At 41.3% G+C, this 23,592-nt stretch overlaps 2 protein-coding genes across 5 annotated transcripts in view; one reads left to right on the top strand and one right to left on the bottom strand.

The window, feature by feature from the left end:
- kdsr (3-ketodihydrosphingosine reductase) overlaps positions 1–4,762 on the top strand; it is a 12,568-nt gene extending 7,806 nt beyond the window's left edge. Inside the window, exons 7-10 of the mRNA XM_022247703.2 lie at positions 335–418; positions 864–947; positions 2,092–2,193; positions 2,963–4,762. Of these exons, the coding sequence (XP_022103395.2) occupies positions 335–418; positions 864–947; positions 2,092–2,193; positions 2,963–3,070 (378 nt within the window). The 3' untranslated portion in view covers positions 3,071–4,762. The remainder of the gene's footprint in view (positions 1–334; positions 419–863; positions 948–2,091; positions 2,194–2,962) is intronic.
- Positions 4,193–23,500, bottom strand: LOC110986083 (acid phosphatase type 7-like). Of its 4 annotated transcripts, none has more exons than XM_087138162.1 (10): positions 23,446–23,500; positions 20,643–20,809; positions 18,690–18,943; positions 14,509–14,601; positions 12,982–13,137; positions 12,087–12,162; positions 11,317–11,434; positions 9,687–9,884; positions 8,927–9,132; positions 4,193–8,081 (listed from the first exon to the last, which is right to left on the bottom strand). In XM_087138162.1, the coding sequence occupies exons 2-10, from the start codon at positions 20,746–20,748 to the stop codon at positions 7,912–7,914; spliced, it is 1,377 nt and encodes a 458-aa protein (XP_086994288.1). In that variant the 5' UTR covers positions 20,749–20,809; positions 23,446–23,500; the 3' UTR covers positions 4,193–7,911. The 4 variants fall into 4 exon arrangements, with proteins under 4 accessions (XP_086994288.1, XP_022103393.2, XP_022103392.2 ...); XM_022247701.2 differs by having other exon boundaries at positions 20,643–20,812; positions 23,361–23,485; XM_022247700.2 differs by having other exon boundaries at positions 23,361–23,485.
- Between the last annotated feature and the right edge of the window lie 92 nt (positions 23,501–23,592).

The raw sequence follows: 23,592 nt of genomic DNA, 5'->3' as shown, positions 1-23,592 counted from the left end.
ATGATTGGAGTAAGGAATATAGCAAAATGTTTTTCTTTTTCACTGATGAAATAGATTTTCGACAGTTTGGGAGAAGGGCAATACAGGACTTGATGGCTTCATTTGTCAAATGCTGGTATATTGTTCCAGCGATGAGGAGACGGCATTCTTGTATGTGTGTACCTCTCCGTTTAAAGAAGAAAGTTGTTGGGTAGTTTATATCTTAGTGTGTGGCCATGGAAAAAAGGAACCTTGAGATCTAGATTTGATCTCACGTAAAACAGCTGTAAAAACCAAGATTCTGTAACTCATAAGACATACCTGTACGGTGAACATTTGTTTTGTTCATTTCCAGGTTAAGCCCTACAATATCCACATCACTATCAACTTCCCACCAGATACAGACACACCCATGCTGGCTGAGGATAAAATCAACATGGCAAGTATAACTAAAGCAACTTCATTGCAAGGCTAGCTTTCCATGGGATCTGATTGATGGTCACTGATCATGTGTCATTGAATAATTCGCTGCCAACCAGCCAAACCACAGAAACAGAACTTCCATTTCCTGGGAAATGGAAGTTCTGCAGCGTGGTCGCATTATTGATTGTGCAAAAATGGGGCTCTTCTCACAAAGTAGGTCACACAGGGCCTGCTGGGATGTATTCATTATCGATTCAGGTATTGTATAGGCTTAGCACAAATAATGTTTCATATTTATGCAGTAGAAAGAGTAATTTTGTGAGTTGGCAGATGGAATGGAAGTCCACTTGAATTCCATCTTTCAGCTAAGAAATCATTCTTTTCATTGCAACCTATGTATACCAAACCTGTCTGAAGGCTATGCACTGCTCATGTAGTCAGTGTACCGTATTATATTGCAGCCAAAGGAGACCATCCTTGTGTCAGAGACATCTGGCCTGCATCAACCGGAAGAGATCGCCAAGATTGTAGTCAAAGATGCAAAGGTAAAAAAGCCTGATACTCTGGCTCTAAAAAAACAAAAATGCATATTCATGATTGCCAAATCCCCACTGGTCCATCTACACATGTACGATCATAGGGCAGTAGCCATTTTTGGTATCAGCCACTTGGACAGGCACAATTCCACTGGACATGCCAAATAGGATGGGCCATGGGATATCGTACCCATGCTACAGTCTACTATACAGTCTCTGCAAGGTATTGTGAAACTGTTGCACATGTGTTCGCTAACATTGCCCATGTTTCAAACAGTGCCACATGTATACACGACGCATTATGAAACCAATTTGTTTCAGGTAGTTGGTATTATATAGTTCCCCTCAGTACCTTAGGGAGCTAATAATAATCTTTTATACCCTCAGTCCATTTTATATTTGTATGTGAATCCACTGGTGGCCACTGCACACCTTGATTTATTTATTTGTGACCTGTCGTGACAAAATGAGCGTAAAGTTGCATCCCGCTCTTTTCTATTTTGAGGGTCCAAAGTCACATTGAAATGGAGGTCGAGTTTGAGTTTTGTAACACTTGGAATGAGTAACCTATTTCCTATTTAATTCCAAATATTTTGCGGGATCATATATTTAAAAAAGTCCTTTTCTCTGTAATTTTGACAATAGCATTATTCGTGCCTGGTCAGAAATGATTAAACTATGTTTGGAACGAAAACACAAAGCTACCAGAATAATGTCACATTGTCAACTTATAGCTTTACCCTAGGTGTTTGATGTACATGCCACTGGAAAGCTCTTTTTCTGCTGAATTCAAAAATACCAATATTTCAATTTTTGAAATTTCTGACTTTCAGCTTATTTTGTGTTGACAGGTTTCTCATTTGTTATTTATATAGCCCAACAGTCCCAAATCCTCTGATTTCAATATGATTTTACATACCCTTGGGCGTTACGGTTGATGTAGTTTTTTTGAGAGGGTAGTCCCATTCAGTTATAGTAGACTCCCCTAACGTGGTTTGGTTATAAACTGGTACTGTTACATTCATGATACATGTACATGGTGTTGAACCTTTGTGAACAATATCAGTATCATGAAATTTCATTTGAAATCTGGAATTGTCCGCGTCACACTCGGTGAATGACTCCATGCTCTCGTTTTGTTTTCATTTGACAGCATGGAAGATTTCAAAGTTACGTTGGGCTGGATGGGTTTTTCTTAGCAACCGTCACCTGTGGTATGTCACCAGTGACTTCACTCCTGGATGCTCTGTTGCAGGTATGGTCAGAATACTGGCCAGGTGGTGTTCTTCTTATACCACGTGTGCACAGCTAGCTTACAACATCTGAACTCTTGCGCATTCAGACCCATTACCTTTAGTCTGTACTTTCAAATAATATAATAGGCTGTCGTTTCTTAAATTATTCAAGACTGCAGGATTTGGGACCCCAAATTCTGGATTTTGGGATGAAATTGGTCAGGTTTTGCCACTTCTTTTGCACTTAGCACCAAAACCATATGCAAAATGTACACAATCGAAGCCACTCAAGAAAGAAGTTTCGCCTCACTAGCTGTAAAAGTCGGTGTGTAATTGTTGTTTTTACAGCCCCACTGCTGGATTCACAGATTTCTCTTCATTGCCCATTCTGTAATTTTAGCTTTCTCTGATTACTTGGGTCATTGTGTTTAACTTGCCTTGAGCAATCCAAGCTCAAATGCCCAGATTTCTGCATCAATATCTTGCAAATGTCCAGACTGCCAGTCGGGTCCGAGATTGGATCTCAAACTGTGGTCAGGCATCCATATTATTCTTCCCTAGCCTGGTGCCCCATTATTAAAGTGCAGATGCATTTGGCTCTCGCGAGTACATGTACTTGTGATTTTGTTTAAGTTCGCAAGATTCTTTTGGAAGCCTGTACCTCATGAAAAAACAGAAAACAAAGGCTGCATCAACTAGGGACTCGATTAGGTTCTAATGAGTCCATTTCGCAGCATCAACTAGGGACTCGATTAGGTTCTAATGAGTCCGTTTTGTTCTCATCTTCAGGTTTCCCTGATGAGTCTACTGAAGGCTATTTCATTTGTCTTCATAGCCAACTTTAACAGCATCGTGATGAAATGCTACAAGGAGAGGGAGGGCCAAAAACAGAAGTAGTCTTGGCCACCGAAATATTCCACTTCGTTACTCGTACTGACCGGGACCTAATTTGATGGACCTGGTGAGGGAAATTTGTCGAGCAGATTTGTGTGGCTGAGCAACAGTGAACCAAGCACCTGTTCTGTCCTGTATATATTGGATATTTTACACGGTAACCTGTTTGTGCTCAGCAGTTTCTGAGCTTGGTATATTTCTGGATAAACCAGCTCCAAGCCTTGTCCCTGCTGGCCACATGTACGTGCCTTCACTAGCCCCGGGCATTTAGAAAACAAAAATTACACTAATTGGCCTTTTAGACATGCTTTTCAGAATGAATATACATAAATATAAATTACACTGCACACATATTTCAGAGCTAGCCCATATTAACACTAACTTAATATTAACTCTAGATTGTAAATTAACTCATATTTATAAATGTGAAAAGTGTGCAGCACACATTGACTGCAGTTCCGGGGGATATTTCAGTCAAACCTACCAGGCATGATGAGAGCCAACATGGTGAGCAGAAGATTTTACCCCTGGGAACGGGGCTAGCAGCTCCGTGTCCTTGATTTGTGATCTGTCCTTGACAGAAACCACAGAGGAGGAGCCTACTTGTGATTGCACTGTTACCAAAGGCCGGCATTAAGGGGATTCGTTTCCTGGACGTTTGGGTCTGTGCATCAGCAGTGCCTTTGGCAGTGCCCCGGGCAGGGACTACTGTGTGAGCACGAACTTTGTTGTTAGGAGAATTGAGATCGCCTTTCTCCAAAGTGGCACCTTTCGTCTTCCTAATGATCATGTTGGCACTCATGCATGGCTCTAGTATCCCAAAATTAAGACTGTCGTCTTGTGGGGCATGGCACACTCATTCAAAAGTGAGTCTTTCCTTGGAACCAAGTCCTTGTATTTTCATTTCTGGTGCATTGTTAACCCCAATATCCACCAGTATGGGACCGTGTGGATGTATTTATGATCATATGCAGGGTTTCAGTGATCAATATATTGGGTCAAGGGAAACCGACCAATTTCTACACATTAATTCCATAATGCATGCTACAAATATGTGGCCAGTGAACCCCACTATTAACCAAGTGCAAATAAACTTCAAGTAGAACAAAATTCTGTCGAGACCAGTTCAGTCAAATCACACAACAGTGAATTTTATTCCCATCACGTTATTTGACATAGTAAACAACTTGGATTGGCTGTGACAACCTATACATGTATGTGGCCGTGTTGAAAGTCTCAGTTGTAGCTGTCAGTAACACACACACATTTGTGGGTTCAAACACTAACCACTGGCTTCCAATGACGCATGTGTCACTCTAAGCCACAGCCGGTACTTTTCAGCACAGCCTCTCCGTACGTTTCTTCAAATTCACCTTAAGTATAACTCTCCAGGAGTTTTTAGCACCAAGGAAGTTCACAATGTGATACCAGCTTTGGTTTTCATTTGGTAACTCCTCCATTTGCTACATTGCCCCCCATTTTTTGTAAAGGGTAGTTTCTAACGAGGTGTTGTATGTCTAATGTTACACAAATCATTGACCCGAATATCACTTGTTTATATATGCTTCAAATTTTCTTTACTCCATGAGGACCAAAGGCACTACATGTTTGTGACCAAAATAATGTACTGCATGCATTATTGCGTTGTGACAACAGTGGAAGGATTTGTGTGCACAAATAAATGATTGAAGCCCATCACCTTGCTTCATGAATAAGCAGTATTTTAGAATTTGAAAAAAAAAATCCACACTTAAAACAGTTAAACTAGCAAGGACTGAAAGTGGTAAATACCGCTTACAGATTAAGGAAGAAACATAAATCTACAATATTTATTACTGTTACGATCCGAAAAAATACTATTGAAGAATAGTAATTATTCCAAAGCTTGAATTTTTTATGATGCAACAAAGAAATCAAACAAGATCCCACTGATGTAAGCAAATAAACCAGTATGATTTAATGAGATTGCTACAATTTGCATATAAAAAGTAAGGATAACAAAGGAAATGCTGATTGGAACTAGTTTACAATGATAAGGATAAACATGGAAGAAAGATCTTATGTAAACAAGATGACCTTGTGGGCGAGAGCTTGACAGGCACTACAGACAGTGAAGAATGCTGGACTCCACAGAAGGCGAAAAACAGTTCAGTCCTTGGTGCAAAAATGAGCTGCAACGGGGATGAAGACCACGTCCAATAAGACTGACTGGGCTCGAGACGAAATGGCGAGGGCGTGATGACCGTCACAAATACATGACTTGATGCTCCCACAAACTGGAACTGGATTTAGTCACAAACTGCCCCTTTAGGAGCGAGCTTCAGCTCTGCTCTCCACTTGGTCTTGACCATAGAGCTCTATGGTCTTGACAAACTTTTCTTACAAGTGTCGCACCACAGACGACTCGCCACCACAGGTTGAAATGGTGCAGAAGTCAACAAGTGAAACACTTCTCACAGCCCGCATACAGTAGAAATGTCTTCCAAAATCTTTCTAGCTGTGTGTGTGTCTCTCTGTGTCTTTCCCGTCCTTGTCTGTCAGAGCTTGCATTTTATAGTCTACGATTCTTCTACAATTTCCTCTCATTACGTAAGATTCCTAAAATAGACTTTTTAGCATTGCTTACTCTTACGAGAATCCTCCAGACTATACACTAGACAACTGGAAATATTGTCAGCTTACAAGAAATTTCCCGGACGCACTATGAGAATATTCATGACTTTTCATGCACGGTGGCCTGCGGTCAAACACAGGTCACACAAAGAATCGTGTGCGGAACTAAAACATAATCTGCCACACGTACAGAGACTGTGTGTAAACATAACATTACATTGGTTAATGTATCACTCGACATTTAGCATTTTAACAATTGTTGACTGCTGTTCACATACTGTAGTGCCCCAAGGGGAGGCTGAGGGTGCTATGCGTACCCAAGGGTGTTCATAAAGTCATATCCCATATCACAGCAGTCAACAATCGTTTTGTCATATATCAGTCTTAAGTATGTTGAAGGTGAGGAATTTATCCAATGAAACGAGCTCAGAAGACGTTAGGCCCACTGTAAAACTGTAATTAACAGATGTAAACAACATCGTCTGCAAATGCACTGTTCCCTCACTTTCATTAATTGTATAAACTTTAATGTGAAAGTAGGGTGGGTACCAGTGAGTACAAGTTCACATTATGTAGACTGGTTAGCGGTCCCTGCAGTATCTTAACCACTTCGTGCCGGGGCATTTTTCAACGTTGAGGATGCTGGGCCGGCATGACTATCATTTTTTCCGTTTTCAAAATCCTTCAACAATTCATCATTCTATTTAACAGTCGTTTATAGCCGCACGGAGTAATCTTTAGGCACTACTCTAGGTTGACAAGTGACCTTCATTGACGCCCGAATATTTCAGCAAGGCCTGCAGCCTTGTAAACAGAGCCCAGATTGTGTGGTGTTATACAACTGTCTTTTGTTCACGAACCTGGCTCAGTGCACTTCTGATCTCTTTTCAATAGGGGCCAGATTAGCATGCAGCGGTGCTGTGTGGCTCATCGCTACGGTGGTGGAGAGCTTTTGTCCCTGGTGGTAATCCGCTTGCTCTAAATACCCCAAACCCTGGTATACAGTTTCAAAATAACGCTGGATTATCACTACTTTTGAGAGTGAAAAATGCCGGTAATGCCCAGCAGCCTGGTCTTTTGTTCGGAGTACGGTCTTTTGTTACAGGGCCCTGTTTCCTTTGTCCGAGTTCGGAGACCCCGGTCACACATATAAACCATACGGCTCCGATTTCGGAGTCCCCGGCTGGTAGTGGTTAATATACACTGTGGGGATGGGAACGAGTCTGTTATACGAGCGCGACCATTGATCAAATTCCCTGGTAACTTATGCCTAAAAGGTATAATGGGTACCACACAAAACTGACTAAATTAATGAGTGACAAGGTCGCTCGCGAACTTCCCGAAAATCATGTCTCATGCGCCTGCATATGCTCTTGGCAGAGAGATGTCTCACAGTGAGTGTGATAGCAGATATGTCGCCCTGTCATGATGTCGTTCTGGGCCAATGAATAGACAGTATCCAAGACACAGGTATGACAATACTAAATATTAATTAGGCAATAATAGTGTGGTGGAACAATTACTAAATGGGTGGTTCAATATCGGCTTGTGGTCTGGTTCCTGATGATGGCTCAAGCCAAAAGCAAGGGCTGTTATCAGCAACCAGACCCTTTCATTTCATTTTGGGAATACCATTTGGGGAACAACCGTCTCGGGGGATAGCCATCTTCGACAAAAGCCATCTTCACAGATATCTGAGGTGAAAGCTATCTTGGGGATAGCAATTTTGGAGGGCAACCATCTTGGGAGAGAGACATCTATGGGACAGCTAGTTTGGGGACAGCCATCACAGGTGTTAGAAATCACAGGATAGCTACCCCAGGGGATAGCTACCTGGTTGTGAATCCGTTCCAAACAATGTATCGCGTGTTTTTGCATAGAGAAAACGGCCCTCTGGTGAAAACTCACTGCATGCGCCTGCATGTTCATGCAAGTTTGGCAGAGGATGTGCTTAACACGCAGGAGGAATTTCTGTTCGAATGGACTGTCTTCGTGTGCAGGGCACATGCACAAGACTGATTGAATACTCCCACCAGCATGTCTCTTCTTTGCTGGTGAGGGTGCAACTCGAGGCGGGGGATAGCCATCTTTGGGGATAACCGTCTTGGGGGATAGCCATCTCTGGGAAACCATTTTAGGGACTGGCCATCGGAGAATAACCATCTGGGAGGGGATATCAGGGAGGAGGTAGGAATTGCTGAAAGGATAAGCACTTAATGGGCGAAGGGATATCATTGGGTGGTGAATTTGCCGTGATGGTGCTGCTCAATCCAGACATCATCCATGACTTGACCGTTGATTGCTAGCAGTTGTTGCCACTGGATGTGGGTGGCATTGTGGATTATCAGTTTACCAATGCCGTACAGTCCTGGAAGCCAGGACCGGAAGGCCGACCACGGACCTGTAAAATCAAGGGAAATTAACCTAATATTCACTGGCTCTTCCACTTATTCTGTTGGTCAATATCGGATCACATCAAACACTTCAATAAAATGTATTCAAGCACTTGCTATGGCTGCTCTGCAAAGTATCCCCTAGACTTCAGTCTAGGTCAGCATTCCTTGTATACAGCCTTCATCCCTGATTGGGAGTCACAGTGACGCCAAATCAGAAAATGCAAGTCACATCTCTGAGGCTGCAGTGTTCTTGAGACAAACACTTGGTTTCATTGATCAGTTTAATCTGGCAAACCCACTGGTTTTGTTTTCGGAGTGGACTGTCATAGGGGAATACCAACAGACTCAAACAACAACATGTAACAACATTCATCTCTGTGAACAGTTGTTAACCCCTTCGTGCTGGGAGGCGGTTATAGTCGCTGTAAAAATTGAGATCCTCAGCCCGCTTTTCAGCTATTATTCTCGGCCCACGCTCGAGCAAACACGGGGAAAGAAGGCAGACTCTGGTTCTTGTATAAATGGTAATTGGTCTTGTGCGTAGCCCAGAAAAGAAAAGACCGATTTTGCATCACAATCACCTGCTTCACAATAGTTCCCACTTTGAAAAGAGGCAACGGGAATGTGGAAGGGTGAGTAGAGCCACATGACACCGAACAATCAGCCTTTTCACCGTGTAATTCAAAGCGTGCAGAGCACGCAGGGCCTCAAACTGAGAATTTGTGGTTTGGCAGGTGGCAGGTTTTCTGAAAGTCGGCTTTCAGAAAAAACTCCCGTCATCAAGGGGTTAACACATTCTGGGAAGAAATGCTGAACTAGGGAAGAGGTCCATGGTGCTGTAAACACTTACCCCTTGGATAGAGAATGGGGTCTAAACAGGAGCCATACCAGTCATTGCAACCTGCTGCCCCACCGATGATGTGTACAGGTGCCTTGGGATTGGTATAGTTCTCGGCATACACCTGCTCCTTGTAAACAGGCCAGAGTCGCTCATAGGAGTGCTCGTGGCCTTGGATGATGACATCCACCCCCTGGGAGAAGAAGAGCTCTTCCAAGCTGCAGAACAATACGGTTTACATGAAGGAACTGTGGAAGACGAGCTGCAAAATTTAAATCCCCTGGGAGAACATTCTTGTGTTTTGGACTGTGGGCCACGACACGAGTGCATTAAACCACTATCAATGCAAACCAATGCTAACGGCTACAGCGCGCCACATCATGCAGTACGCACCATGTCTGCACCAATCTCCACATCAGGAGATTGCCTACACTCTACCCATGAAGGGAACATACCATAACATGGCTAAAGCGGGGTTTGAGAAAACTGACGTAAACTCTTGGAAGATTTGTAATTTTCAAACCTTGCTTGAATTCAAAGGTATTTACTCAAAGGTATTTACGAACGGGAATAAATATGAACATTTATGACTGACTGATGCTGATAATGTACTTCACCTTCAGCTCGGACATTATCAGTATCCATTCTACTGATCCAGTCTTAAAAAACCGTTTAGACCAGCCGAGCACATTTTTGTTTCCTTACTAAATTACACCAGTGAAAGGCAAAATCTAGCATCTTGTTCTTCCAACCTGACATCAGCAGGGCTTACCCATCTTTGACCCTGCTGCCTTTGTGAGTACAGTCGTCGTTGTTGCTGTTGGAGCAATACATGGGTCGATGGCCAAACACTATAATCCAGGGTCGTTGCTGGCGATTCTCCGGCTTATTGGCCTCCTCTAGGTCCTTCAGCAGCCAATCATATTGCTCGGCTACAGGGCCGTCAGTGAAGTAAACCTCTGAAGAATAACTGCCACCCCAATATAGAATATATAGAATATACATGTATAGAATATACATGAGGCCTTGAGGCCTTGGGTTTTTTCAGTTTATTGTCAATTTTAGGGTAAGGAATAAGGTCTTGGGAATGATCAACTAGGGGTACTGATGAATCACTTTTCAAGGGCCAGACAGTTTGGGGGATACAATCAAGCTAAAATTTCTTCTCAGATATAAACTACCTTCGGGGTCCCATTTTGTTGGGGGGGGAGGGCATTAAGACAAGTGAATACATTTTTCAGAAACTCCAGCCTTCAAAATTGTTTCTGTTTTAATACGGCTACACTGGGGGCCATAACCCCCTTTCTTCCTGCAATGGAAAAAAAGTCTTTACATGGATAAAATCACACTTTTGAGAACCAAGATGTGGAATGTTTGGAAATTTTGGGACAGTTGAATACCTGGTAACTGCAGGAAAAACCCTTTCTATTCAAGGGCTGGACAGTTTGGGTTACATACAACCCCAAAGTGTGAAGCCTGCTACACGAAATAGAAAATAGCAGGTACAACAATGTAGCTGTGTTTAAAAAGTCCAAAAAGATCGCACACTCAGTTGGGACTCTGTTACATGTAGCTGCTGGTTTGTTGTCAAGGTTTCAATCAACCACTTCCGAGGCAGATCACTTAAAACAAGATCAAACAGGAAATGCATTATGAATGCAAAACTGTTACGGTTGAGTCGTATCAAGTACCTAATTATTCGAATATACCGGTACATTCTGAAATTTGATCAAACAGTTGAATATTTTTAGCTGTAGAGCAAATTTTTATGCAGCCAAGCCTCCAGAAGAGGAATGTTACCGATACCGTACAAAATACCAGGCTGTAATTCATTACAATAACTCAGGATTAGGTAACCAGGAGCAGAACTACCAGTATTATTTTCTTTTTTTGGATTAAGATCTAAGATCTAAGAAGGCAATTTGGTTACAAAGAAAGGGAGTTTTGCCCTTTGTACATTATACCTACAACTATTCCAACTGAAAAAGTAAATGTCTGAATATTTGATATTCAATCAAATAGTCATACATGTATACATGTATATGGCACTGGCCTAAATACTACACTCTTGTTTTCAGATATGATTCTAGGTTGGCTACAAAATGAATCTAGGTTGTCTAGAATAACGAATTAGACACATGTATGTGTGATGTGATCTGCAAAAACTCTTCACATGGTGAGCTTTATCATTTGGGCATATATAAACTTCAAATAAACATGGTCACACTCTTGTTTTGAGATATGATCCTAGGTTGGCTACAAAATGAATCTAGCTTGTCTAGAATAACGAATTAAACAGTTTTGAAAACAGGGTAGTGTCCAGCTCAGTTTGAAGTTGATATGCACCAAAATGGCAAAGCTCACCATGAGAAGGGTTTTCGCAGATCAAATCACATTTTTACCTGACAAAGTGTGCTCTGGCAATGTTGAAGCTGTACCACATTTTGTCCTCGGGCATTGGCCAGGGTAGAGAGGGCATGGCGAAACGATAGCGGTAGTGACTAAAGCCGTGAGGAATCTCTGCGGAAGACAGAAGGGCCATGTTAACCTGTTGTAGGCCAAAAGGGCATTTAACCCTTAATTCTGACAAGCACGACAAGTTATGGACAAACACGCATGCCGAGTTTGGAGTCAAGGGGAAGGGGATTTTTTTCTGAAAGTTTTGTCCAAGTTCGTATTCGACCGCAACAGAACCCTTTTTCTTCCAAACTTCACCATTGCTGAAGTGTTGATGCTCTGAAATCCTTCAACAACCAAACAGCTGCAACGAGTCCCCAAGGGTGGGTTGAGGAACGTTCCCTTTCCCCATCCCCAGTGGACATGCCGCTGCTAACATGTAAAAGTTGGAATGAAATGGAGGGTGTAGCTGGGATTTGAACCAAAGTGTTGAATTGCTTTCCCGTGTCGCAGATTTTACGAATAGGTATCTTACATTTTGGGACTGTCAGACACAGTAAAGACAGTCCTAAATTTTCATACAAGATTTGAGTCTATAATCTCTACCACACTGTACTAGCTCTCTGTTGCCGTATCCATCCAGCCCTACATGTATATGAAGAGGCTTTCTATTAATAAAAACTGAAATCAAAATTAGACATACACCTCCTTGTAGTTAGAGTTGGTCTTCGCTAGAAACAGTTTTGTTTCTAACAATCTCTATGATTCTACTTACCATGGTTACCAGGGCAGGTCATATAAGGAATTGTGGAGGCTACGTGCTGAATTCTATTCATAAATGCATCCCCAACCTGGATAGAAAATAAGAACATGTACAACCATTACATGTAATGCTCTTTTTCAAGAAAAAAGGCTATGGACCTGCATAGTTCATCCCGTGAGTATGTTAGCCTTGTAGATGTCTGGAATATGTACCGAATTTGAGTCTGCATTCACTTTGTGAACAACAAACAGTTACTACTGAGTAAAGATTTCTTGCTTTTCTTTGAAAAAAAAAAAGAGAAAGTCACAAACCAATGCAGCAGACAGTTATAATGACTTGGTTCAAAAACAAAGCCACGTCAGGGAGTCATTTTTTAGTTTCTCATTACAGGGTTTTTACCCCTTTGCACATCTTGAGTGTATAAAATGGAAGACATTATTTCTAGACTGAGAATTCTATTCTTCTTGATTATGTCTTAACCACTCACTGATGATATTTTTTGAAACTGCACTAGCCCCAGGTGCAGTAGTTTCTCCGGCTCAGCGTACCAACTCTTTAAACTCACAAGATACCAACACCAGGACTCATATAAGGTTGGGCATTACAAATGCCAACCGTTAGCGATCATTTGTTCAAGATTTATGCAACATTTCCCACGGCATCATTCTTTTCCAGTGTTACTGATCATAAATAGGACCAAATATCTACCTTGTGTACACCCAGTGCACATCCAATTCACACAATTTGTCAAAGATGTCATTTTTTAGAGTATGAGAACATTTCATTTCTTGAAAGACTGAGACTCGGATTTTGGAACTCAGACTCTAACTCAAATCAGTAAGACTTGGACTGGGAATGGTGGACTCAACTACAACAGTGCCGAGGACAGAGTCTCGCTACACCCTACCTTCCCCCCCTCATTGTGGAAGTCGTAAGCAAAGTCTCCAACATGGATGATCACATCCGCGCTTCTTTTAGTCGCCGCCTGGTTTAGGAGGCGCAAGCTCGGTGCCCCACCAACGTAGCCCATGTCTCCAAATATCAGCAGTGTCGGTGACCAGTTCTGCAGTTGGATATGCAACACATAGAGAATGATGTATCAAGAGAGAGCAGAGACAGCTCCAAAGACTTGATGTATGTATTGCCATGTGCCTATAAAGCATTCTCAATGACTCATGTGACCTGGCTAACATCCACCATTGTTGTAGGCAAGGACCGTAATGCTGTGCATGGTATTCAAGTATTAAGGAAACCTTCAAAGAATTGAGAAAAGATGAAGCTTCCAAGGTTTCCTGACTGTGACCCTTGCTCAATCGGCATAACAACCATACACAACACTGGTGGTGACAATTATGCCACGTAATAAAGAAATTACCATTACGCAAAATTAAGTCTCGCTGTCTACATGTAGCTTACAACACATGATGCATGGTTGCTGACCGAACACTTGCCAACTGCCATGGTGGCCGATCTTAGGGAACTCTGTGATCATGTGGTGCATGAATTTTGATGTCTTGGTGATCAGACTCTCCAGGGAATTTGAGAGACATTTTTTGTGAAGTTAGAATTTGTGGAACATGCAACAAGAGAACACTGGCAGGAAGGACCTTAAAGGAACCAGGAAATATGAATCTTTTTATAAATGTTACTAAAACTCTTGAAATTGCATCTTTGGGTTTCAATTAACCTACATGTAATTTTATATTTTTGTTTTGCAATTTTAACCATATTTTGATGCTTTTTGGTTTTATGCAAATGAATTTTTGCATATTCATGAGTAGAACTATCTCAATGTTGCACTGCTATGGCAGATTTCATTTTCTTTGGCAATTTATTGCTGTGTAAGTATATGACAATAATCCAGCAAAAATCCTTTGCACAGAAATGCTCCCAGATAGCAAATTTGGGGTTCACAATTTGAACATGAAAACATGCAACCTGAACCATGTCTTCCTGGATTTACATCAAAGCAAAAGTGCCCTCACTTGTCCAGAAATGCTTGGTCAATTTTTAATGTTTGAAAAAGCGCATCGTTCAGTTCACGTAACTCAAAAAAAAAAGTCAAACAGTCTCCATACATGGAAGAAGAGTACAGAGATACACAAAAAGTGATTCTAAGAAAAATTCATTTCATGGATCCTTTAACAGTGCCTCAGAGTGAGTGAAACCATAAGTCCAAGGCCTTTTCTAAACCCTTTCAACAAACACAATACTTTTCAAGATGTCCAAAAAAAATGTTTACAATCATTACCTAAAGTGCACACTGACTTCCCTACAGAGAAGTTCTGCCAGTAATCAGGAGAGATCAATGCTGTGTGAAGTACAAAATGTGCACTTTTCAGAACAATTTCAATTTAAAAAGGGTTCCATCCAATGATTCAGTTTCAGGATTCGTTTCTTGACCAAGGTTTTCACAGTGAAAATTAGTGCTTACCGTTGTGTCTGGCAGTGTCGCAAACGTGAATGTTGAACTTTCCTGGCCATCACTATGCACCCTGTAAGAGTAGTTTGTAGCTGGCAACAGATTCTGAGAGGAAAATAATAAGCAACATCACTGAAAACAGAGACAGCCTCATCAGAGACAATGGACACAAGACTCACTACCCTCATGCTGGAAATCTGACAACTATGACAGTAAATCAGCTATGACTAGAAGCATCTCCTCGTTGGCAAAGAAGAGATACATGTAGGTTGGAGGGAATATTTTAACCGGGCTCAAGCACGCAACCGTTTGTAAGCAAAGATCGTCTCTTCATGTGGCTCGCATCTAACACGCATGAACCTGTGCGTGCATGCACGCAGTGCGGTCACATTGAGGGGGCATGGTTGCGATGTAAAAACCACACCATCTCTTGTTCCTCCACGCAGCAGACACTGACAAGAGGACTGTAGTTTGAACCAAGGTGTGGTCACTCGTGCAAGTGACAAGCACATGGTCTGGGCAGTCACAGCATTGGGATTTGCATCAGGCTGCAGTTAGCGGCAATCTGGTGGCTCAGTTGAAGCGTGGATGAGCAATTGCAAGTGGCGTGAACTGCATTCCTTTGTACCATACCTACTGCCCTATCTGAGAATACGAACAATAGGTTGTTCCTTTGGGGCTCTCATTTGACATGTTTTGTTTAATCTGTGACCCAGGGACAATCGTTTCTGGTGGCACAGGATACATGCACACGTAACTGTAAAATGGACACAAGTAGGGAATCATACAATTAAATAACACCAAACTAAAATTTATTCCACTCTAGAACACGTAAGAAGAAATTATTGGAAGGATTATTGGAAGGCAGAGGTAGGCTGAACTTCTAAAATAAATAACTTACATGTACATGTACAACATGGATATTTGTTTCCACAAAGAATAAAACAGAATGTGTAAACCGTTAACCAAAATAAGAAAAGGAAAGAAAAGATGCCACACACCAATCCTTTGACACTAAACCTTAGCCTGACTCTAAATAAAAAACTTCAAATCAAGACCATCTGAACCAAACCAAGAGAAAAGGAAACCAAAGCTAAAACTAAACCTTAAATATTAACCGACAAAATCCAAGAACAAGTAAACCAAAACCCAAGACAAAAAAAGAAAACCATCAGAAAAAAAACCCACCAAAAACCCCCCAAACCCAACACAGTATTCGAAATAAGTCACAAAAACATTACAGTCAAGTGTCGACTACCTATAGAAAAGAACAAAACAAAGAAAAGTTGACAATCAATGCATACATGTGACACATGAAATCAATCTCTGATACTTTTTCTATGCAAGTTCTTCTTAATTTAAAATCCTCCGGGTGGTTTTGGAGGATTTTGGAGGATTGAGCATCAATGATTTGAACATTGGAGGATTTGGGAGGATTGAGGATGAATGCTGATTTAAAAGCTGGCTGATTTTGGAGGATTGAGGATGAATGATGAATGAAGGACTAAAAATCGGTCACACAGTGGTGGATATGGTCAAACATTACACTGTTTACAATATACATGTACATGTACCCAAGGACAGTGTGTACCATTGTTCACTGCTGCTGGTCATAAATGCCACAATCCTCAACTGCAGTGTGTTAAAACAAAGGTACATGTCTGCTTTGTTATTACAAAAGTAAAGCCATTAGCTAACTCTGCAAAAAAACCCAGCTTCAACCAAGCAACCAACCTGATGTGCCCACCCTCCCCTCCCCAACCCCCCCCCAAAAAACAACCCAAAGTAGGGCCATGGAAGATTTTGGAGGATTGAGGATTCAGGTACCTTTCATTTTATGCATAAGCCCAGAAACTGGAGGATTTTGGAGGATTGAGGATTCAGGTACATATCATTTTGTGCATAAGCCCAGAAAATGGAGGATTTTGGAGGATTGAGGTTGAATGCAGTTTTTGAAGTTGGGCAATTGGAGGATTTTGGAGGATTGAGGATGTGCCTTAGTAAAAAGGCCCTAGTGGGTTAGGGTTCCAAAAAAGTCAATATGTATCTAAAATCTAAGTCTTTGGTGTGAATCAATTCACCAAGAGGAGCAAAATCAAGTAAGTTAAACAACAGGTTTTCGTATGAAAAGCCAACAGTCCAAGGACAATGCACTTTCTGATGAATACCTAATGTGCCCAGGTATAAAACCTAAGATACATATACATGTAAACTGGCCAGCTGTTTCATCTGTAGATGGTGTTAGCCACACAGGCTACTACAACTAACAAGATAAGAGTTGCAAGTGACTAAACAGTGAACATCCCTGTATACAGGTACAGTATAAACCTTGCCATTATATGCACAGTTTCAGCCTTTAGAATTTGGATGCGTCCCACATGCTTCAGTGACTACTGTAAGTGTAAGTCTGAGAGGGGAGTCAGGTTGGCAAGGTACATGTACTTCTTTCCTCTTCTTCCACCTCTGTGGTCCCGGGTTCGATTCCCGGCCCGGTCCACATGTGGATTGGATTTTCAGTCCCTACCTGACTCTGTGGCTTTACCCAGAATATTCCTCTGGGGTTTTCCTCCCACTTCTAAAACTGTAACTGCTTCTTACTGTCTCCCCTTTACTGATATTGGTGAATTATGGGTTGTTTGGCGGCTGCCCGATGCGCCCTTGTATGCCATCGACTCAACCATGTTTAAATGTATTCATTGTTCCACGTTTAATGTCTTCATTGTACAGCGCATTAGAACATACATGTATCTACATGTACATGTGTATGAAATGTGCACTTTATAGGATCTAACCAAGTCTAATACACTAATGATGTGATCTACAGTGTACTTAGAAAGTGATCTACTTGGAAAGGAATTTGGTGCCCTAGTATCAGTAGGAAAGCCACACTTCTTAAAAATTGGTGCTGACACAAGAATCTTCAAGTGTTTCTTCTGTCATTAATCAACACAAGGTTCTCATAATATCAGTCCTAAATGCAAAATCTCCAATATTTCTAAGTAACTAAGGAACTCCAGAAGTCAGTCAAATTCCATCTCATCATAAAAAAAATGCACAAGAGACTTTTCACATCTAACCTTTCACTTCTTATCCAAATGTTACTCCTAAAGAACTATCCAGTGCATAAAACCTGTTCCACAAAAAGTGATCAGTACAGTCTTAAACAATGCTCAATCCTATTGAACCATCAATTGATTGAACTACATGTATCAATCTTGTTAGATACCTATAAAAAATCATATTTTATACTGAGGCCCTGCCTGATTCCGTACCTCCATTAAATTTTACCGATCAAAGTCTCATCTTGTGTATTAATGTTAACAATATCAAACTCAGTAATTCAGTTTTAAACCATCTTCTCCCTACAGTTCTAGATTAAGTAGCCCAAAAAAGAGAGATTTATTTAACTCACCAAGTTCCATAACAGACCAGGCAAACTAAGGCAGACTTCTAAAATCCACAGAAAACACACCTGTCAACATGCCGTACTCCCTCTTCAGGTCAGGCATTGCAAACAATAGATTAAAATTTTGAATGAACTGAAGGCTCATTTTAATACCTTTTCATCTATTGTGTGGTAATGCCTGACCTCAGGAAGGAGTACGGCAAGGTTGGCAGGTCTGAGAAAAGGAAGAGAAAGAGTGTTGCCAATGTCCTCTCTGACTGCTGGTCTGTTAGTGAGGGTAGGATCACATTGCCCCACTGGAAGGATGGACTTGGACACGAAGTCTATTATTTACACCATCTAATACTAGCCAGGAGGGAAATTACTGATACTAAACCCAAGCACAGGAGCAGTCTTATGCGACCAAAAAAGAAATTAATTGAGTAACGTTGTATAGTGGCCCCTGCCATACAACTTTGTTTGCATGTCTCGGCATTGCCCCTGTCATTGACTAATTAAAAAATCAGATTCAAATTTTTAAACTTCAAGAAACTGTCCAAACCTTGGCTCCATATTAACATAATTAGAAGGATTGTTTCTGCAGTATACAGTGGAGCTGCATGACAAGGGAGATGAATCCATAATTCATAATTTGAACAACAACTGGGTTCAGTGTCATGGTGGAAAGCTTCAAACAAGGCTCTTATTTTGCATCACAATAACTTCTGAGTGGCACTGGCTGCCATCAATGCCTCCGTGAATGGTCATGGGTCTTACTGAAATGTTTAGAAAGAAGGGTGAGGCTTACTGTGAGCTTGACTCTATGAATGAACTGCAAACCCTCTGCATTCCCATCAAGCCAGTTGAACTCCACGTAATCGCCACTGGCCTTGAGATTCAAGTCATCCGGCGACAGACCATACTGAACCACCGATGATGACTGGTCGTGCGTGGACCACAGGACAACCATCTCTGACGTGTTGTCCCCCAGAGCTATGTGAATCTGCTCGGGGATGGACGCCATTTTTTGGTCAGTTGCTTCGGGGGCTTGCCTGGCCAGACCTGTGACATCAGAGGAAATGTAGGAACGGTAAAATCCTGCAAACAAAATGGCTCATACTATGCTCATACAATGCTTGAAGAATTTAATATGATTCCCCTTCAAAACTCCAATCAACAGGCACATCACTTAAGGAGAGCAAAGAATATGGCACCCAGTCTTCAATCAACCAAACTACATGTACACAACAAACTTTGCCTTGCAGCTTCATAAAATGCGCGTGATGAAAAGAGAGGCAAGTACAGTGAATTATGCCTTTCCGACAGGATACAAGTAGTTTCCCAGTGGTTCCATTAGCGAAACGTGTCTCGTGAAATGTTACTGTGGATGCTCTGAGACGCAAATTGGTTTGACAGCAAAATTGCCCACTGAGACCTGCCCCATTCATCAAGCAATGGACTCTGTAGTTTGGGCAACCACACGTACATGTAGAACTTTGATCTTCAAAATTGGGGAGCAATGTTCCTGGTGCTGCTGGCGTTCATGAAGAACCTAACTTGTCAATTTTTGTTTGTCTTTGTCATAGTTCATAAATGTACATGGACAGTATATCTTGACCATTATAAATTAATCAGTACACGCACATTCATTTGATGTTTATTGATTTTACATTGAACCAGAAATTCCTCATAAGACAGATCTTGTAGCAACAGAAATTGGTTCGTTCAAAATTTATGCAAATCAAATGCTGTTTGCATGAAAGTCAAAGCAGTATAAAGTATCTTACTCTGGAAACATTTCTACATGTCGTTTAATAAACAGAGATAAAAACATTTTCCAGGTTCATAATGAGAGATATTTCTTAAATGCAAACAAAAATCACAAAAATCTACTTCAAGGTACATTGTACAATCAGAATTGTACAGAGGAACAAACTTGCTCAATCTCCAAACATTTTCTGGGCAGTTTTAGAGAATTTTGATTAATGGGGAATTGAGATTGAATGACAAAAATGTGTGGCTGATTGTGAATGGCTGTATTATGTCAAGGTCTCGGGTAAGGCCTTGTGTTATTTACACTCGGCCACATACATGTACGAATTCAGGTCCAGATTGTGGTAACATCCACACTGCTCAATGACAGCATTTCCCCAAACACACAATCAGGGGATTTTGAAGGATTAAGGCAGTGGTCACCCCACCAAGGAACGCAATCAAGAAATAATGGAATGAGGCCATGTATCCGATTTAATGAGGGACTGAAGATGCATTGTTGCCAAAAGGGCCTACGAGGGAAGGTAGCTTGTCAAGAGGCATATTATCATCAGTAAAAATGCCAACTGAAAACTAACAACAGCTTCACAGTTAAAGAAAGCCATGTGCATACAGTATAAGCTGGGAGCACTCAGTTGGTCTGTACGATCGCTTGATCTTTGCAGGACCAGTTGATCTTCTTGCATAATTTGTCAATAATTCTGCCACTGTCCAATCGATTTTTCTTTCTAACTTTCAGTTGAAGATTGTTTCAAAAAAGGGAGAAATGAAGTTAGAGAAGATCGACCAACTGCACAGAATGTCCAGGCAATCGTTTAGATTGGCCAATTGTGACCAATACATACATACATTGTACACTTGAACCGGTATATTAGGATGTATACGATTTCAGTCTTTCAAACAAGCAAGTTTGCAAACTGTACATACATCATTGGGACAATGGCTCAACACTACAAGATCAGACAAGGAAAGGTGTACATGTACGTACCTTGATCATCTTTTGTGGCTGCCGCCGGTGCACCGACTATTTTAAATATGACATGTACATGGAAGACGAGTATGAAGACAAGACTCAGTATGTGCTTGTGATCCATGGTTGCTGGTATCACCTACCACTACAGTACACGATCACCAATGCCACCATCACTAAAGTCTCTGCTGTCACAAAGGAGAGATACAAACATGACGAGTACATATTCAGTTCTACAGCTGGCAATCTTCAGTAAGCTACATGTACATGTACATGTATGTATGATCATCTTGGCACCTACTTCCAGAATTGTAAGGTTAAATTACAAACCTTACAAAGTGCAATAGGAAAGTTTGGGCTTTTTTGATTGTAAAGACTTACATGTACTCTGCGCTCACAAATAGTTACGCCCTGAGATTTCTTATGGGATCCATTTTTGATACAGTTCCATGTACTGTACATGTACATGTTGACTGGGTAGAGCTTTATTTACCAAATACGTGTACATGTATCTAATTAAAATGGGGAAAGCTATGAGAATTTTATGAATTCTGCTAGCCCACACTATGGAAGACTGACTAGCGGTGCTCGATGCAAATCTTTAAAAGTGCTCCATATTAAATTTGCACAACTTGTGCCATTTTCCTTGCGCAATATTTATTAGGTTGCACAAATCTGCACAGCTAGCATTGAGCCTAATCTTTGAATTTGCACAAATCTTTGTGCCTGGAACTGTGCGATTCTTAAAGGGAGTCATGATGGTTAGCCTTCGCCGGCGGGTGGGGATGCTGGGATAAATTTATAGACATGTAGACTGGTTCCCATTCCTCAGAAGTCTCCAGCTCTCTCAATTGCTAGGATGGGCACCAGTCAAGCTGGGAAACATGCTCGCTGTTGCCTCGAGTAAAGGCTAGAAGTCCAGAACAAACTACATGTTCATAAATGTACATGTACATGATGTACAGTAGTACTTTCAGAGTAATTTCAAAATCCTTGTTTTCCCTGATTGTTAATTGTTTTGTCGGGAGATGCTACTTTTATCATTTGATGCACAATATGTGGCAAAGGGGACCCTCCTCTGTTGTGTCTTCTTTTGTTTTGACGGAATCTTTGGAACTCCTTTCAGATTTCGAGCGAGTGCAGTAGGCCCAATAGCTTTAGGGTACATGTATATACTGTAGTTTGTGCATCACATTGGGGGGTCCCCCTTTGCCACATATTGTGCTGGATATAACTTTTATTGCAAATTCTTTTTTTTTTCTGATTATTGGCTCTAAGAATTTATTTAGAGGGAAGTTAAGTCCGAATTAAATTGTCAACGGGGGAATTTAATAGCTCTCAAGAGGCAATACATGTATGTAAGCCTATTCATCAAAAAGCTTGAAACTAACGGGTAAAATTTTGTCTGACATGTTACCAACAATAGATATGAAGCTTAAATCCATGCAAAACATGTACATGTAGTTGTTGTCAGTCTCTTATTGTTGCCTGTGATTTATGTAACTCGCAATTTTCTCGCTGTCAACAATTTTGTGTTGTGCAGAATTTTAAAATTTCACGCACAAATTTGAAATTTGCACTTTCAAAGATTGTGCTCAACAGCCGTACTCGCTCTGAGTACATGTTCATTGAAAGGTCATCATTCTCAGCATTATGACAGCTTGACCAATTACAGTGTGGCTCCTAACGGTACCTTTTTCTGTCCCTTTTGCCCTAAAATGACAGCTGCAATTAGTCCAATCTCTTCTCTATGCCAGTGACCAATTACAGTTAAGTTTTCATTTAAGGGTGAGAGGGACAAAAAGAGAAAGACAGGAGCAGCGCTGTCATTGGTCAAACTGTCATACTGCTGAAGACAATGCCCCATCAAAGTTAGTGAGTTCTGCTTCAGTGCTAGTCAGTCATCCCTCACAATTTTAATTAGATTTATATATCGATACATTTAAGATAAATGAAGCCCCTCATCTCCACATGTAAAGTACATCTATCCATATCAAGAAAGGGTGTATGAAATTTTAGGGCATGAAAATTTATAAAAGATAAAGACCTTAGACTCCATACAATCAAAATAGCCACAACTTTCCTACACTGCAATAGGTGTATCTGAAAACCTTACAGTTCTGGAGGTATACTTGTATACATGTGCGACACCAGGCTTTGAACTCAAGTTCAGAGAAATGCGCCTCCAAGAGTTTGCAACGTGTTGGCCAATCACAATGCACAAAATCTGTCAACCAATGCGCATTTGGAAGGGGTCGACAGATTTCGGGCGTTGTGATTGGCCAGCGCGTTGCAAACCCTTTGAGGTGCACTATTGTGAAAAGCACGTATTAAAGGAGACTTCCATCCTGTCCATACACTGACATCTTTTGACACCCTATGCACGCTATGCACCAACCCAATGAGACTTTCAGGGTAACACAAGCCCAGTATTTTCACAGGGCAAATTATGCCAATGCAACTTAAAATCATTTTTACGCACATGATCTAGATGATCTAGATGATTATAACTAAGAGGGTGAGCCGAACATTTTCACTACGCCGACACGCAAATTGCATACATGGATGTGACTAAGGTGAACGGTAGCAAGAGTCCGTGCCACGCTAGCGCCAATGGGGCTAATAGTCTATTCACACACCAACTGCTGGTTTTCATATCAAAGACTTCAGTCGAAACAAACAAATTTGAAAAACTTGCTTGTTTCTTCGCCCTCCCCCCAAAGCAAGACAACTTACACAATTTGGCCTAGTACAAAATCAGTACAAGTTCTACGGACATGAGTGGGCCTGACGTTAGTTCAAGTAGTTTGTCTGTCTGCACCTGATACGACGACGTCCGTCGTCACTCGACTCACCCAGTTTGTTTTGATAGATAGATGTTTGCCGCCCCCAAGTGTTCCACATTATTTCATGTAAATTTGCCGCCCTCTACAGTTTGACAAACAGCAACAACTATCAAAGTCGAGTA

This window comes from Acanthaster planci, linkage group LG06 (genome assembly GCF_054643075.1).
Source record: "Acanthaster planci isolate LZ-2023a linkage group LG06, COTS_SCS, whole genome shotgun sequence".
In the NCBI taxonomy this organism is placed as follows: domain Eukaryota; kingdom Metazoa; phylum Echinodermata; class Asteroidea; order Valvatida; family Acanthasteridae; genus Acanthaster; species Acanthaster planci.
The sequence above is the reverse complement of the archived record's forward strand: the minus strand, read 5'-3'. Positions and strand labels throughout refer to the sequence as shown.

Excerpts from the sequence above, each read along its gene's own strand:
- LOC110986083 (XM_087138162.1), bottom strand. The coding sequence starts at position 20,748 with ATGGATCACAAGCACATACTGAGTCTTGTCTTCATACTCGTCTTCCAT. Across the intron at positions 18,944-20,642 it reads AGCCACAAAAGATGATCAAG|GTCTGGCCAGGCAAGCCCCC; the intron begins GTACGTACATGT and ends CTGATGTCACAG. Across the intron at positions 11,435-12,086 it reads GACCTGCCCTGGTAACCATG|AGATTCCTCACGGCTTTAGT; the intron begins GTAAGTAGAATC and ends TGTCTTCCGCAG.